At 45.8% G+C, this 17,542-nt stretch overlaps 1 protein-coding gene across 1 annotated transcript in view; it reads right to left on the bottom strand.

The window, feature by feature from the left end:
- LOC311247891 (gamma-aminobutyric acid type B receptor subunit 2-like) overlaps positions 1–17,542 on the bottom strand; it is a gene marked incomplete at both ends in the record, with an annotated part of 70,145 nt that overhangs the window by 12,794 nt on the left and 39,809 nt on the right. Inside the window, 2 exons of the mRNA XM_084338868.1 lie at positions 8,328–8,460; positions 11,822–11,972. Of these exons, the coding sequence (XP_084194994.1) occupies positions 8,328–8,460; positions 11,822–11,972 (284 nt within the window). The remainder of the gene's footprint in view (positions 1–8,327; positions 8,461–11,821; positions 11,973–17,542) is intronic.

Below are 17,542 nucleotides of genomic sequence, written 5' to 3' on the forward strand. Positions count from 1 at the left end.
GTTAACCTTCTGTAGTGTGGTAGTGAAAGGTTAACCGTCTGTAGTGTGGTAGTGAAAGGTTAACCGTCTGTAGTGTGGTAGTGAAAGGTTAACCGTCTGTAGTGTGATAGTGAAAAGGTTAACCGTCTGTAGTGTGGTAGTGAAAGGTTAACCGTCTGTAGTGTGGTAGTGAAAGGTTAACCTTCTGTAGTGTGGTAGTGAAAGGTTAACCGTCTGTAGTGTGATAGTGAAAAGGTTAACCGTCTGTAGTGTGGTAGTGAAAGGTTAACCGTCTGTAGTGTGGTAGTGAAAGGTTAACCGTCTGTAGTGTGGTAGTGAAAGGCTAACCTTCTGTAGTGTGGTAGTGAAAGGTTAACCGTCTGTAGTGTGGTAGTGAAAGGTTAACCTTCTGTAGTGTGGTAGTGAAAGGTTAACCGTCTGTAGTGTGGTAGTGAAAGGTTAAGCTTCTGCAGTGTGGTAGTGAAAGGGTTAACCTTCTGTAGTGTGGTAGTGAAAGGCTAACCGTCTGTAGTGTGGTAGTGAAAGGTTAACCGTATGTAGTGTGGTAGTGAATGGGTTAACCGTATGTAGTGTGGTAGTGAAAGGGTTAACCTTCTGTAGTGTGGTTGTGAAAGGGTTAACCATGTGTCGTGTGGCAGTGAAAGGGTTAACCTTCTGTATTGTCGCAGTGAAAGGGTCAACCCGTTGGCAGTGTTACCTCAATTTAAAGTGTTATTATTATCATATCTACCATTATTTCCCAGATGTGTAAAATCTCTAAAGGGGCACCTCACCAGAAAAACAATGCTGATTTATTTTGCACACAAATTCACACGTATCCCAATCGCAGTACAAATTCATCTAATTTATGTTATGTTACGAGTTTTAATGTCCTCCCGGTATGTCATCAGAGGACACTGAATCCTTGTGTTAATTACAGCTCCATGAAATGATGGAGCTGAAAAAGATTGCAAGCCCTATATAAACCTGTACGGCTATTTTATATCCCATCTCCATCACTTCATTGAGTTATAATTAACACAACACCAGGATTCATTGTCCTCCGATGATGTCATCACTGGAGGACAAATTCAACCACCATTAACGCTAGGTTATGACTATAACCAAGTTCTGTTAGTTAGAGGTGACGCTTGGCATCACACTGCACTATCTCGCGTACGTGCACGCGTACTGAATAAATTCCACAAATGTACCTCTAATACCAGTATTAGTCTGACCACACCCCTCATCAGCTTACCTTCATAAGCAGGTGTGTGGTCACCTGCTCTCCTCCTTCCCAAGCTTTCACCACAAGGTGAGGTCAAGGGCTGCAGCGGCCGTCTGATGCCAAGCGTCACCTCTAACTAACAGAACTTGGTTATAGTCATAACCTAGCGTTCTGTGCCGTTAGAGGCTCTGCTTGGCATCACACTGCACAATGGGAGGCCAAGCGGAGCCGCTGGCTGACAAATACACCCCGCTGACAGCCCCCCAAAACCATCAGAACAGGGAGGGCCGAGCCCCCCCGACCCCCCCTAATGGAGGGTATCCCCCCTATTAGGGGCTTCACGGGAAGGCGACGGACCCGACCGTGCGAAGAGGCACTCAAGCAACTCAACGCACAGGGTGAGCAGACCGTGGCTTGACCCCACGACTACACACACGCACAACCCGCATGCCACCCGGGAACGAACGGAGGAACAACCTCGTTACCGCCCCCAGAATCACGGGGTCAAGGGCAAACCCAACCCCGTGGCAAGGCCGTAGCAGCGGAGCGCGAAGGAAGACCCAGACCCACCAAAAGGACTGGACTCCCTGGAATGGGGGCCCGGAGAAGTCCATGATGCCAGCATCAAGACCCCACCAGGTGGGCACGTAGTGCCCCACCCCCCACATCGCCAGCGTATTCGGACAAAGGCCCCCCAGTTACTGCACCTGGTAATCCCAGGCGGTATCCCAACCAAGCACTAACCAGGCCAGAACCTGCCTAGCTACCGAGATCGGACGAGATCGGGCGTGTTCAGGTCGGTATGGCCGTAAGCTGAGCGGGCCCCGTCCCCCCAATAGTACACCGCCTGGCACACTGACCCTGCAGAACAGGCAGTCAGCATGGCCGTAAGCACACAAAAAAGGTTAACCAACGGAAGCAGGCAGCGCACCGGGGAAAAACCAGGCAACAGGCTGTTAACCCTAGCCTGGAGACTGCAGACGAGACAGGCGCCAGAGGGGACAGCTGAACACAGCTGCCCCGGCGGAAGGGGCGTATGCTGGCGTTGTTGCATGACCAAGCCTCCATTTAAAAACCCCCACCCAGAGGGGTCGAGGCAGAGAAGGCTGACACGATTGGCAGACGTCATGAACGTGCAGGGGCACCCTCAACCGGTGAACCCGGGAGTTGACACTGCTCCAACACACCAGGGAATCAACCACCTCGGTGTTACCCAATGCGGTGGTTGTTCCTATAACCCCTCAAGAAAAAACTCCAAAACACACCTGCGGGTATACACCGGCTATACCGCAGTACAAGTGTTTCAGTTTTCAAAAAAGGGTTAACCCAGGCCTACGGGTCGCAAACATCACTTCGGACCGGGCCTGGCGGTACGGGAAGCACAGGGTCACCAGAGGAGGTCAAAAAACCACCCCCACAGGCCCCTCTTCGCCATGCGTGAGAGAGGAGCGAAAAATAATAGAGAACCAGCCCCTAAGCACACCGTACTTGGTATTCCCAGGCGGTCTCCCAACCAAGTACTAACCAGGACCAACCTGTGTAGCGGCCGAGATCCGACGAGATCGAGCGTGTACAGAATGGCATGGCTGTAAGCCATTACGACAGTGCTGAGTAAAAACATACCCAACCAGGGTCTCCATAGCGCTTAACCCTGTGACACCCAGACCGACCTGGCATTTTTCCCCCTGAAAAAAGCCCAAGTCCCTCAGGGTACCAGAACAGCAGATCTGCATCCCCGGCGGACAACGGGTTCAACTGACCTGGACCAGCGTGACCAGAACCAGTCCCGTGCCCTAACCACGCCGACATGCCTACTCCAGGAGAAGGGCAGATATGCGTGTCGATCTTAACATGAAAAGAAGGCGCCACCCAGACGTTCGGGCGAACCGCGCCTGGTGGCCCACCCCAAGGGCGTGAGACCCCTCCACATATGTTCAGATCCATTCCGTCATCATCCCCCAGACATGAACGAGAATCCGTCGACAACCCACCCAGGTCATGGGATGTGGTCGTCGGAAGAGGAAAAACCCCCATCTCAGTTGCTTTATAAAAACGCTGTTTCAACCACAAGCAACCAAGGCGTGCCAGTCAATCGCCTGTTTACAGCGAGCTAGCACTATACGTGCGTCGGGACACACCCCCATCAATGAACAGGCTATTTAGACCTGTCATTGAATCCCCAAGGCGCCCAGGGGAACGACAAGAGGGGTGTGACACTCCCTAACTCCAACACTTCTGGAATAGAAAAGAAGGAAGCATCAACAGTATGTATCCCAGTCTACACAGCCGGGGTAAAAAAATTTCACATTTTTACATCCCACCACCCTCCCATAGGAAGGAGACGGGGATCCCCAGAGAGACTTCCCACGCGAGCTGTACAGATTGAAAAGAATATATTGCACCTTGAGCCATGTAAAAAACTGGTTTTAGGGCTCTCCGGGGAAGAGGCACTGAACCCATACACACTCAATAAACGAATTGAATCGAATACACACACAATAGAAAAGGACCCTTCTAGAGGGTCCACTCACTTTGACAATCTGAGGAGGAAGGCTCTGTACTCTGATGGAGGCTTCCTCACATGGAAGAAGGAGTCCGAACTCACAGAAGGCCTGAATAGGCGCTTGGTGAGGAGGAGCCCTGACCACCCCCCCTGAAAACAGATCCATCACATGGACCTGAACAGCACACGGAAGTCCTACCAACAGAGACGCGCACGGTGACGTACTCTATGGCGGGGGAATTCCTGCGGTGCACACGCCCAATATACCAGGCCGTGGGACCAGGAACTCCCTCCCCCCCCCCCCCCCCCCCCCCCCGTAACGTGCCGAACCGCCACGTGACGGGAACCTTGAAGGACAGGGGGTGTACCCCTGACCGACAGAAACAATGGGGAGAGGAAAGGTTACCAGTTCACCCCTTTACGACCCCACACCCATGATACGATGTAATGACAAAAAGAGAATATGACACAGTCATAGTCAACTCTATGAAGCGTTTTACAGCTCCACACAGCGCATGAGCTAACCTGCTATCTGATTTTTACTAAGGAAAAACACAGAATAGAGAGGGCTCTAAGAGCCCCGGTCCAACATACACATGTGCTTCTGTGGCCAGTCCAACCCAGTTGTAGGTCACATGACACACACAACCCATCATCACCTACAAAAAATGGCAAAAACACTCAACAGAGGAACGCCGTTTTTTTCACAATGAGAGAATACATCATTCTCGATTAGTATCTGCCACAGGCCTTGCTAAGCACACATGACAGCAACCAAACCATTTTCTTTTTTTAGGAAAATAAGTCTCTCCAGCAGATTTAGCACAACCTCAGCAATCAAGCTAAGAGTTACATCGCATCCCTACCACACAAAAGACACAAATAGTGCACAAACATGTCTGATAGGAGGATGAAAAAGTCCCCAGGGAACCGGGGGGGAAAACACAATCCTCCTATTTTACCCTCAATACGGCCAGTTAAAACAGGAAAACCTGTTAATATGTGAACACACTGTTCATTGTCATCACAGTCTGAGAAGAACATTCTTTTACTCACTTGTCACCAAGCATAGCTTCATAGGTTAGTTACCTTAGTTGTGAGTACACGGTACATATAAACACCATGATGTTTCTCACACAACAACCAGATCATTACATCCCGATTTGCACGGAGAAGCTAACTGCCAGTGACAAAAACAGCTCACACATAACCCGCAACGTATCCTAAATGCATTGTAGCAACACACGTTTTGGGAAAAACACCGTTATTCACAATACATTTAGCAAAGTAAAACCAGAAGACGTGTTATGAGGTCTGGTCAACCCCGTTCCTACCCGGAACGCAGATCAGCGAAGTACAGTCACAGACACCGTAGGAACACAGCCGCTCCTGTGTTGTCCGAACTGGGCAGCGTCACCGCCCCAACCCGCACTACAGTCCCCTGTTGATGCAACCTTGCCGTCCTGGCTCAGGGCAGGGTCGATGAAACATCCCCTGTCAAGGATGACGTCGTGGTCAAGAGTGTAAAACATGTTAAAATCAAAGCACGTTCAACAGAATAGCATCAAGCTAACGGCCGCTCCAACCGTTCGGGTGCTACTGCTTCTGCTCGCGAGACGCCGATCTAACGACGCACGCGATCAGAAGCGAGCTCACGGCGGTGCACGAGAAGCTAAGCTACCCCGCGCCAGGCCATGGCCTATAGCAGCAAGCTAACGTTACCTAGCGACCACGACATGCTAGCCCCGCAGCTAACAGCTGACTGGCTAATAGTAGGCCCAACCTAAGCAGGCCATGCAGTGATCCAGCAGGCTAACGCAGCAGTTAACAGCTGACTGGCTAACCGCAAGCTATGAACATGTAAACAATGACATAACACTCACCCAGACAGGCCGCCGTTCTGAACCTCTCCTCACTTTTTAAGAGAAAAGAGAAAACAAGATGTCAACACCGCTTCACAACGGTGATTTTACCACACCCGACGGAATCAGCACAATACCAACTGGCCTGTGTAGCTGACTTTGAACATGAATCTGCCGCTACCGCACATTCATGCACATATCCCCTCGTGAAGGAATACTCTCATTTGGATATGAAAGATGGGGCCTTAACACGGTGACAGAGAGAATCCACTCGTCCAAAACACACAGGGATCACCAGTGTCAATGGTCGCGGCCCACTAGTTAAAACTATAATGGTCTTCAGACCAAGGTCTCCTGTCGCCTAGGTGGCTGAACAAAGGACCCTAGCCTGGGGCCGGTTTCCATAAACATTGTCAAGTAGCCCCCATAGCACTAACAGACAAGTGGAGCCTGCCAGCAAACACTACTCACCCAACCTGGAACGCACCGCTTCTCACAACAGCGGCATGTCCGACAGTTCAGCTGTGGCCTGACAGGTTTCACCCCAACAAACACAGCAAGGAACTGCAGTTGAGAAGCATGCAGCGGCGTGCTCCCAATACGAAAAACCGGTGGAGGGTTTTTAGAATGATCATCATCTTCTAGACACTCCAGTACGAAGACAATATCGCCGTATTTTCTCGAAAAATAGTGAGAGAGAAAATAAAGATATGATGTCAACGTATCCTTGTTTCCCAAAGCTGTTCCTAATCCAATTTCTTCCATCATGGTGTCAAGTGTGGGGATCTACCGAGGCACTTATTCCTTGTGGTGAAAGCGAGAAGGAGGAGAGCAGGTGACCACACACCTGCTTATGAAGGTAAGCTGATGAGGGGTGTGGTCAGACTAATACTGGTATTAGAGGTACATTTGTGGAATTTATTCAGTACGCGTGCACGTACGCGAGATAGTGCAGTGTGATGCCAAGCAGAGCCTCTAACGGCACAGAACTCTCATTATACCAAGGTATGGGTGAATACTCCTTTCCGATTGGCCCGGCAGGTGTGCGTTAAAACAGTTGAACGCACAAGTAGTTACCGTAGCAACATTAAAGAGCACAGCTGTCAAACCTGACTTATCAACTTGATTAACTAACGACCGGGAAGGAAAACACACCAATTGGCAAAGTGCAAAACTTTCACCAACAATTTTACGAATGCTTTTATTTTATATGGTTGGCAAAATGACCATGGTATGAGAGTGGAATAATCAACTTATAGGGGTGTGCGTTAAATGGTTTTAACCCCTTCACTACCACACTACAGATGGTTAACCGTCTGTATTGTTGCAGTGAAAGGGTTAACCCTTTGGTAGTGTGTCAGTGAAAGGGTTAACCTTCTGTATTGTCGCAGTGAAATGGTTAACCCTTTGGTAGTGTGTCAGTGAAAGGGTTAACATGCTGTAGTGTGGTAGTGAAAGGGTTAAGCCACTCCGCTCTGTCGGGTGGTTCTTTGCATCTGTGTGGTGCTTTAAAACTGCTTAACGAACGCCTAGTTGTTGAACTATAGGGAAAATATAACTGAGAGGGCATACATACCCTCATCTCACACCTTGTTGCCCATTATGCGCATGTCCAGAGTTAATTATATTGTATATTGTTTACACTGCTTTTTTATTCTATTTTTTATTTTTTACTTCTCCACTGAACTATAATTCTGTGACCTGTACCTGTATGTATTCTACTACCTGTATACCCCCCCCCCCCATGCTGATATTATGCCTGAATTTCCCCAAGGGGATCAAGAAAGGAATATCTTATCTTATCGTATCTTAAATAAGCATTGTTACAGCATTTTGCATTGTGCTAAAACATATGTAAAAAAAAAACTAAAATCTATATAGTAACAGATTACAGTACAAATGTTATTTTTGTAATCAGATGACTGTGATTTCATGATTATGTACTTCATTACTATTGTTTTCTTTCTTATTCCTGATAGGGTTATCCTTTTGAAGATACAAGGTTTTCGCCAAACAGCAGCTTTATTTAGGTGTGCTTGTGTGTGTGTTTATGGGGGGGGGGGGGGGGGGGGCAGGGCGGGTATCTCTGTGGGAAGCAGTTATCACCGTGGTAACCAAAGCTCTTTAATTAATCCAGCGGCTCACACACACCGTGGTCACTTTCCAGCGCTAGCTAGCGGAGGAGCTTAATGCGCTCCATGCTAACGGGAGACCCGGAGAGAGATTCAATCAACACGTATTATCCACTGCTTGCACTCTGCCGCACAGACCACCACTGCTCTTGTATATCATGTGATTATAATATTATTCAGTTGGATTCACACGTATATGTACATGCTGGAATGTAGTGGAGGGTGGAAAAAACAGAGTTTAGCACCATCGTTTTATTAGTGTAATGTAGTTGACACGTTTTTTTTAAGCCGATATGAATATCTAAGATTGAAATTCATAGTGTAGATTAATGGTAGTATTGGTGCAAAATATATTTTAAGGGAGTAAAACCACTATTCCACTTTTATTGTATGTTATTATTTTATTGAACTATTTTTAGTAGCGAAAGACTAACCTTCTGTAGTGTGGGGGGGTTATTGGCTTGTTAATATCTTTGTTTTGTTCCTCTTATTGTACAGCGCTTCCTCACGTTGGTAATGTACACATACAGCTACTATTCCTGGCTCTAGCCGACGGCACAGGGCGAGGAGACGCAGCATGCCCCTCCCCCCCCCGGCGCGTCACCCCGCGTGACTGAACCCACCGTGCAGAGGGTCTCGAACTCCTTGTCAGAGACGAAGCCCCCGTCCAGGCCGAAGAGGAAGATGGAGGCGTAGGAGAGCATGCCACCCAGGATGATCAGGTTGTTCATGTAGGGGCTGGACATCTTGATGAGCCTGGGAGAGGGACGGGAGGGGACAGGGTAGAACAACACATCTCAGTGAGACCGGGGGAGAGACACAGTCTGTCCCAATAGAACATAATAGAACAGAATAGAACAGAATAGAATAGAATAGAATAGAATAGAATAGAATAGAATAGAATAGAATAGAATAGAATAGAACAGAATAGAATAGAATAGAATAGAATAGAATAGAATAGAATAGAATAAAATAGAATAGAATAGAATAGAATAGAATAGAATAGAATAGAATAGAATAGAATAGAATAGAATAAGACATCTCAATAATCCTGGAGGAGACACAGAGTCGGTCAGTATTAGAACAGAACAGAACAGAACAGAACAGAACAGAACAGAACAGAACAGAACAGAACAGAATATAACAAAAACAAAACAGAACAGAACAGAACAGAACAGAACAGAACAGAACAGAACAGAACAGAACAGAACAGAATATAACAAAACAAAACAGAACAGAACAGAACAGAACAGAACAGAACAGAACAGAACAGAACAGAACAGAACAGAACAGAACAGAACAGAACAGAACAAAACAAAACAAAACAAAACAGAACAGAACAGAACAGAACAGAACAGAACAGAACAGAACAGAACAGAACAGAACAGAACAGAACAGAAAATGAATAATATAATATAACAGAAAAGAACATCATCATCTTCGTTTTACGTCCTTTTTTCCCACTACAGTGAGGAACAGAATATAATATAATATAACAGCATAGAATATAATAGAATACAATTGAATATAACAGAACAAAATAGAAAATAATAGCATAGAATAGACTAGAATAGACTAGACTATAATATAATAGATTAGATTAGACTAGAATAGACTAGGCTAGACCAGAATAGAATAGAATAGAATAGATAAGATTAGACTAGACTAGACTAGACTAGAATAGAATAGGACAGAACAGAATAGAACAGAATAGAACAGAATAGACTAGACTAGAATAGAATAGAATAGAATAGAATAGAATAGAATAGAATAGAATAGAATAGAATAGAAGACTCGTCAATATCAGGCCTGGAGGTGAAGGTACAAACATGGAGTTCAATAACAGGAGTGTGAAGGTTCATAATAATAATATAGACATTGGCTAAAGGTCAACGATCATCCCCACCATCCAATTACCCTCTCACTCCTACACCCTACTGCTCTCACCCCTGTCTCCCTCCTCTATCCCTCCCTCATCTCTCCATCCCTCCTTTATCCTTCCTCTCTCCATCCCTCCTCGCTCACTCCCTCCCTCCTCTCTCCATCCCTCCTCTCTCCATCACTCCTCTCTCCCTCCCTCCTTCCTCTCTCCCTCCCTCCTCTCTCCATCCCTCCTCTCTCCCTCCCTCCTCTCTCCCTCCTTCCTCTCTCCCTCCCTCCTCTCTCCATCTCTCCTCTATCCCTCCCTCTTCTCTCCATCCCTCTCTATCCCTCCTCCTCTCTCCATCCCTCCTCTCTCCCTCCTTCCTCTCTCCCGCCTCTCTCCACCCTCCTCTATCCCTCCCCTCCTCTCCCCATCCCTCCTCTATCCCTCCCTCCTCTCTCCATCCCTTATCTCCCCATCCCTCCTCTATCCCTCCCTCCTCTCTCCACCCTCCTCTATCCCTCCCTCCTCTCCCCATCCCTCCTCTATCCCTCCCTCCTCTCTCCCTCCCTATCTCCCATCCCTCCTCTCTGCAGCCCTCCTCTCTCCTCATTACTCATTCATCACCCCTCATTCCATTCTCTTAACACAACCCCTCATTTGCCTCCCCACCTATTCCGACGTAGCCCCCACCCCCCCTCCCAACCCCTAATCTCGACACCTTCCCTGGTTGTGCCAGTGATATCTAGTCATCAACCCCCCCCATAGGTCCACTCCTGTGTGCCAGTGATATCTAGTCATCACCCCCCCCCATAAAGGTCCACTCCTGTGTGCCCGGCGAGGTGAGGTGTTGGGTGTTCATTTCACCGTTCACTGCTTGCAGTTGGAGGTTCAGTGAGCTTTAAGGCACTGGTATTAAACAGTACAGTACAGTACAGTACAGTACCACGCCATCCGCCTCAATGTTCTGGGCTCCAATAAGCCACTGTACCTTTGTTACATGTCACTCCCTCACTCCCTCTCCCTATCCGTCTCTCTCTCTCTCTCTCTCTCTCTCTCTCTCTCTCCCTCTCTCTCTCTCTCCCTATCCGTCTCTCTCTCTCTCTCTCTCTCTCTCTCTCTCTCTCTCTCTCTCTCTCTCTCTCTCTCTCTCTCTCTCTCTGTCACTCTCTCTCTGTCACCCTCTCTCTCTCTCTCTCTCTCTCTCTCTCTCTCTTTCTCTCTCTCTCTCTCTCTCTCTCTCTCTCTCTCTCTCTCTCTCTCTCTCTCTCTCTCTCTCTCTCTCTCTCTCTCTCTCTCTCTCTCTCTCTCTCTCTCTCTCTCTGTCACCCTCTCTCTCTCTCTCTCTCTCTCTCTCTCTGTCACCCTCTCTGTCACCCTCTCTCTCTCTCTCTCTCTCTCGCTCTCTCTCTCTCTCTCTCTCTCTCTCTCTCTCTCTCTCTCTCTCTCTCTCTCTCTCTCTCTCTCTCTCTCTCTCTCTCTCTACAGTAGCAGTAACTACATTTATTTTACAAAATGTAGTTATAAGTGAAATTGAACTTCTCAATATCTGTTTTATCTTGTGACAACGTATCAGAGTTCAATCTTGCTCTGTTTTTAGAGAAGAAGGGTCTAAAGAATCATTGGATATAGTCAAAGAACTCCAAAGCCATTTTGTCTCAGTCTCACTGTTTGCGTAGCTACCGCGGTTAGCTTCTGCAGCGCAGTATACACCATGAAGCAGGTCAGGAGGAGGATTGCAACATGCTCCAGCCTCCAGCCTCAGATACCAAATCAACATTTGATTTTTTTATACTTTTCTTTTTTTTTATTATTATTAAAAAAAAATCTTTTTTTTCCTATTCATTCTGTTTAAACCAATGGGGTTTTTCTTCACAGTTGCAGATAAGGATTAGGCTACACTAATATTATAGTAACTGATGAGTTATATTCATTAGAAAGTTGATTTAATTGATTCAGTTGGGCTGGGGCTTCTCCCTGGGCTGGGTCTGGGGCTGGAAAGTTGATTTAATAAAAAAAAAAAAAACTAATTTAATCAGATTAATTACTTTATTCAAATTGAGGATTTAGTTTGAGGATTTGTTTTTGTTTTTTAACAATTAAAATAAAAAATTAATTAAATTAAAAAGAAGGTTCGAACGTCCGTTCGAAAAACCCTGACGAAGTTCGAATCCCAAAAACAGGCTTCGGGGACAGCCTTTAGCCAGCACTGAGCAACACTGAAAGACACGACCTGCTGCTCCAAAAACTGACCTGTGGTTGCGGTTCTTGATGTTGAAGAAGAGGAAGGCCCCGGCCATGAGCATGCCCAGTATGGTGATGGTAGATAGGATGCTGTAGAGCGGCACGTTGATGTGGCGGCGCTGCAGGCGTACAAAGGTGCGATCCTTGGGAGGCTCCACCCCTTCACAGGAAACAGACAGAGACGCGCATCATACGTTGTAACAACGACTCTTAAAGGAACACGCCAACATTTTGTGGAAATTAGCTTACCGTCTTCTCCAGAGAGAGACAAGAAGATGGATACCAGTTTCCTCTCTGTGCGTTCAGTAGAAAGCTATCTGGCTGCATGTTAGCCTAGCTTAGCACAATGAATGGAAGCGGACATGGCCGGTTAGCTAGGCTAACCGGCCATGTCCACTTCCATTCATTGTGCTAAGCTATGCACTTAGAAGGTTCCGAGTTTGGGTTGAGATGGTGAACTGGTTCATTCTTCTGTCGAAGAATCAACAAGATGTCTGTATTCAATAAACTTTGTTGAAACTGCATCGAACGGAGTCCGGGACGCGTCTATTCGAAAGGCAACCGGTTCATGCTTCCGCGTTCGCGTTTTGCGCTCTGATTGGCCACTGCTGTTTCTCGTGTGACGGCAAGTTCTTTCGCCGGTTAAGCTTAGGCACTCTTTCGAAGTTGGTTATGGTTAGAGTTTGTCTTAGAGCATGGCGATAGAACGCCAGCCCTGATTCCAAACTCTAACCTTAACCAACTTCGAAAGAGTCGCCTAAGCTTAACCAGTGCGTTAGGTAGTTTGCTGCTGGTCGAGGCGGAAATGGGCGCGTCACGCGATTGGGCGCACATGTCACATGACCAGAAACGTCAGTGGCCAATCAGATTCGTAAAAAACGCATGAAACGGTTGCCTTTCGAATAGACGCGTCCGGGACGGTCTTTTCATTCTCTTAAAAAATATCCTACACATGTCAGTGTAGTTATGTGTTATTATGATTCATGTAAACAGCTATGTGTGCACCACAGGTTCAACACAGTGGTCCCATCTGCATGTGCTACAGTGTCCAGTTGCTAATTAAAATGGTTGGACCTGCGAGATTTGTACTTTGTACTTTGTAGGTCTGCATTTTAAATGTAAGGAGTAAAAAGTATGTTTTTTTTGTGTATGTAATTGAGTAAAAGTACAAGTATACAAACCTAATAATACTCGAGTACAAGTACAAATCCCCCAAAACAGTACTGTATTCTCGATTTTCACCAGAATGGTGCAGCCGTATGGTGTTGGTAACATGCCTTGAGGTCACATGAGGAAGGGGGGTGGGGGGTGGGGGGGGGCATCGGGCTCATAGAGATCTGGTTCATGTCATGGCTGTTTGGCTGTGTTTTGAGTCGGTGGCAGCTACAATAGGAGCGCACTTCAGATCTGAGCGCTAGGGAAATCAACTAGTGATTATGAGTTGTTGTTAAATAGCTAGCTAGTGTAAATGTAGATCACTTTATAATCCGTAGGATGTAACGTTAGGCCTAGTAGTTCATTCCACCGTGCATTGCTTGCAGTTGGATGGGTTGTGGAAGGTTGAACAGGCACACTGTCATCTGAAATCAAATAAAACAGTGCAAATGGATCCTTTTTTTACAGCAGCAATAGCTCTAAACAAGTGATTCTGATGTGTTAGCTAGGTGGGTTACCAGATCGCTATGCTGTATGCTCATTTTCTTTTCTCCGAGCCAATGTTTCTGACTCTTAGCTAGGGTGACCAAACGTCCTCTTTTGCCCGGACATGTCCTCTTTTCACGCCCTGTCCCTGTTCTGAAATAAATTCATGAAAATGTCCGGGTTTCATTGGATTTTCTAATTCCTAACAGGTATTATTTAGAACATTCATTCATATTTTTTTTGTTATTTGTTTTGTCCAGTAAGACTTGAAAATAGCTATTATCTTGTTATAGGTTGATTTAGTTATTTTATATAAATATATAAGTTATTTTCTTGAGATTTGTCAGAGGCATTACTTTAGGCATAATAAAGCATGCTGAGTAACTTTGGTTATAGAGAGATATTATTTTGTTAAATAAAATAATATAAATAATAATTTTCCATCCATACAGAGGAGGCAGACCTTTAAATATATAAAAAATTATAAGGCATCTTTGAGTAAACTTCGAGTATCTTTTAAGTATCTTGAAGAGTGTCCTCTTGTTTTTGGAAATCACAACATGGTCCCCCTGCTGTTAGCGGGATGATGAAGCTCCATGTAGTCACTCAGTATATGGATTCCCAGTTGGGCGACACGTGTATCAACAACAGTTTCCTGGGCCGTAGTGATTAATACTCTGTCGCCAACCTCTGGGAAATCTTTAAACACGCAGTGCGGAACTTTCACGTGATAAATCGACGTCTGCTACGTTCAAGCCCCTTGCCAAAACGATCAATCAGGAAAACAAATATCCCATTAAAATGACACGTTTAACCCTGGCCAATCTGTCCTGCTCAAACAAATTGACCTGTAGGCTATACACACACTGTTAACCTCACCCGCCGGATGCTGTTAACACAGAACCATCTGGATTCTGGAAAGTCGTCCTTTGAAACCGTTTCATAACTCTCACAACTTTCCGTCTTCTTTAGCCGCCATCACACCTAAACCGACGCCCCGTAGCTGTCGGTTCATAGGCTGACAAGATGGATTCTCGTGTGATCTAGTCTGCTGTGCCAGGTTAATACCCCCGCTGTGTACGCCGCACACGGGACTGGGGAGTCTGTGGTTGTTGTGCTGTCAAGCGTTTAAGGTCGAGGAGAAACAAACTGAGGCGGACAATCTTTTTGTACTATTTGAAGTGAAAGCATGACGACCACCAGTGGTGGAAAGTAACTAAGTATTTTTACTCAAGTACTGTTTTCGAGCTACTTTATGTGAGTATTTTCATTTTACAGGGAACTTTATACTTTTACTCCACTAAATCTTTTCTGAACCCATCAGTCACTAGTTACTTTGAAGAAAAGGATTTTGCATAAAAAACACAACATATACAAAATAAAAAAGTTATGAAGATTATATACTTATTATTATACACATTTGAAGCCTGTCAACTTCAAGAGGACATAATCAGAGCAGCATAACTGGACCACATACCACTTTTATATAACCCGAAACTGTTGATGTGTTGTCAAGCGTTTAAGGTTGAGGAAAAACAAACTGAGGCGGACGATCTTTTTGTACTATTTGAAGTGAAAGCATGACGACCACCAGTGGTTGGGAAGTAACTAAGTATTTTACTGTTTCGAACTGCTTTATGTGAGTATGTTTTTCAATCGATCGTCTCACGCACCTCCGCTTATTGCGGTCAGAGATGTGGAAACAAACACTTTAGTCGGGAACCGTCCAACGCTGTGTGCGTATGTGGGGCATCGCGGAGGGGGAGGAGACGGGGGATGGGGGGGGGGGTTAGTCCCTAGGGGTGGACGGGACAAATTAAAAAGTATATGTCAACACAAGCAAACAGGGGAGGATGACAAATGGCCTGGTGAATAATTGAGCTGCGAGAGCAACGACGGTCGCCTCGGAGAGGAGAGGGTTGAGTGCCCCCGGTTCTACCCTGAGTGGTGAGAGAGTGTGCGTGTGTGTGTGTGTGTGTGTGTGTGTGTGTGTGTGTGTGTGTGTGTGTGTGTGTGTGTGTGTGTGTGTGTGTGTGTGTGTGTGTGTGCGTGTGTGTGTGTGTGTGTGTGTGTGCGTGTGTGTGTGTGTGTGTGTGTGTGTGTGTGTGTGTGTGTGTGTGTGTGTGTGTGTGGGTGCGTTGGGCTCATCAGATTATGTGAGAAAGGTTTGTGAGCAAAGTGCAACGGAGATAATAGTGCTGGGGTGGCAACTCAGGTGCCTCTTAACACACACGCACGCACGCACCCACACACACACACACACACACACACGCACACACACACACACACACACACACACACACACACACACACACACACACACACACACACACACACACACACACACACACACACACACACACACAGAGTGAGAGAGAGAGAGAGAGAGAGAGAGAGAGAGAGAGAGAGAGAGAGAGAGAGAGAGAGAGAGAGAGAGAGAGAGAGAGAGAGAGAGAGAGAGAGAGAGAGAGAGAGAGAGAGAGAGAGAGAGAGAGAGACCAGGGCCCTCATTCATCAATGTGTGCGTAGAACATGTTCTATTTCCACACGTAAGCACGGAATGTAGAACCAGTGTACGCACAGGGAAGTCGGGATTCATCACACGTGCGTACGCAGGCTCTATGCTCCTCCGTGTTGATGAATACCACTTTGTTCTACCGTCAATGCTCGTGCATGATTATCCATATATGGTCATGAAAGTGAGGAAGCACCCCCCATGGGATGTGAAATAATGGGCTGACCCGAGCAGAACTCTGAGAAACTCCACGGAGATTGTTCACTGCTGTCGAACCAAGAAGACACTATCGCGTATTATGGGATAAATAAAAGGCGGAATTGTAAACGGTGATGTCAGATATCAACGGCTCCCTAAGACCATTGCTGCAATTCTGCCTGGACAGCTCAAAATACTAATAAAGACCGTTCGTTGACCACTGTTTGGCGTTGGTTGTGTGTCATTATAACCGTGCTGTAATATGAATGCCTTTATTAGTTGTGTTCGATTGGCTATATGATTTTTAGAGGCATCTATTTTGTTGTCGGCTAATAAAGACCGCGCTGGAATATGACTGCCTTTTCCCGTGTTGTTTGATTAATACCCAGGGATTAAAGTTCTCCTCAATTTTATTCCAAATCGCGATGGATCTCCCGTCAATTTTCTACCTGCTGCATATGATTTCTAGAGGCATACTACAATCTATTTTGATGTCAGTATTGGGTAGCCTATATAAACAATAATACGAGAGCATATACAAGAACAATGAATCTCACTGCATGTATGATGTAGCCTGCCTTTCAATACATGAACTTGAATCCCATCATATACATAGTCTGTCCACTATCTGGTGTCATTGCAATGCGTTTTCTATTCTTTCTTATACAGTAAAAAGGGGGAAGAACACTATATTCATATGACTTGTATTCTGCTTACAGCTTCGAAATTCCACTTGTTTTGTTTAACGTAAAGCCTTTTAAATATAATCAAAACGTTCCCGTGTTTGTGCGGTCTGCGCAAAATAATAACGAGTTGAGCTTTATGATTTATGATGAATTGAAAATGGGGGACCCTGATGTAAACAAGACGAAAGTCTTTCTCTGGTCTGCATCCCCAATTAACAATTGTATGTACTGAGCTGTACTGTACTGTACCCATTCTGCAATCTGTTAATAAACTTTTCAATCAATCAATCAATCAAGCTACGCGGAGCGCAGTCAGTCAGTAGCCTACACCCCGTATATTCCGATAACGCTATATAAACCATGCTGCATTCATTCTGAGAGAAAGATCTATTATTCCAAATGCTATTTATAGGGTTTTGACCATAATTACACTACTGTTGCTATTTTACAATGAACTATAATGAACTACGGTTCGTACAGAACGTGCCAGTGTTATTATGCACAGAAGCTCATTTCCTTGTTGTAATAATATATTCTACCACTGGGCGCCAGGTACGCATGGTCTGACCTGTGCGTACACATAAGCACGGAGTCAAGTTCAAATCGAAATTGATGAATCCCACTCTTTGCTTAGAAATGATCGTACGCACAGGGTAAGCACAGATCTGTGCGTAGAACACGTTGATGAAT

The sequence above is a fragment of the Notolepis coatsorum genome (assembly GCF_963971535.1).
Source record: "Notolepis coatsorum genome assembly, contig: SCAFFOLD_830, whole genome shotgun sequence".
In the NCBI taxonomy this organism is placed as follows: Eukaryota; Metazoa; Chordata; class Actinopteri; order Aulopiformes; family Paralepididae; genus Notolepis; species Notolepis coatsorum.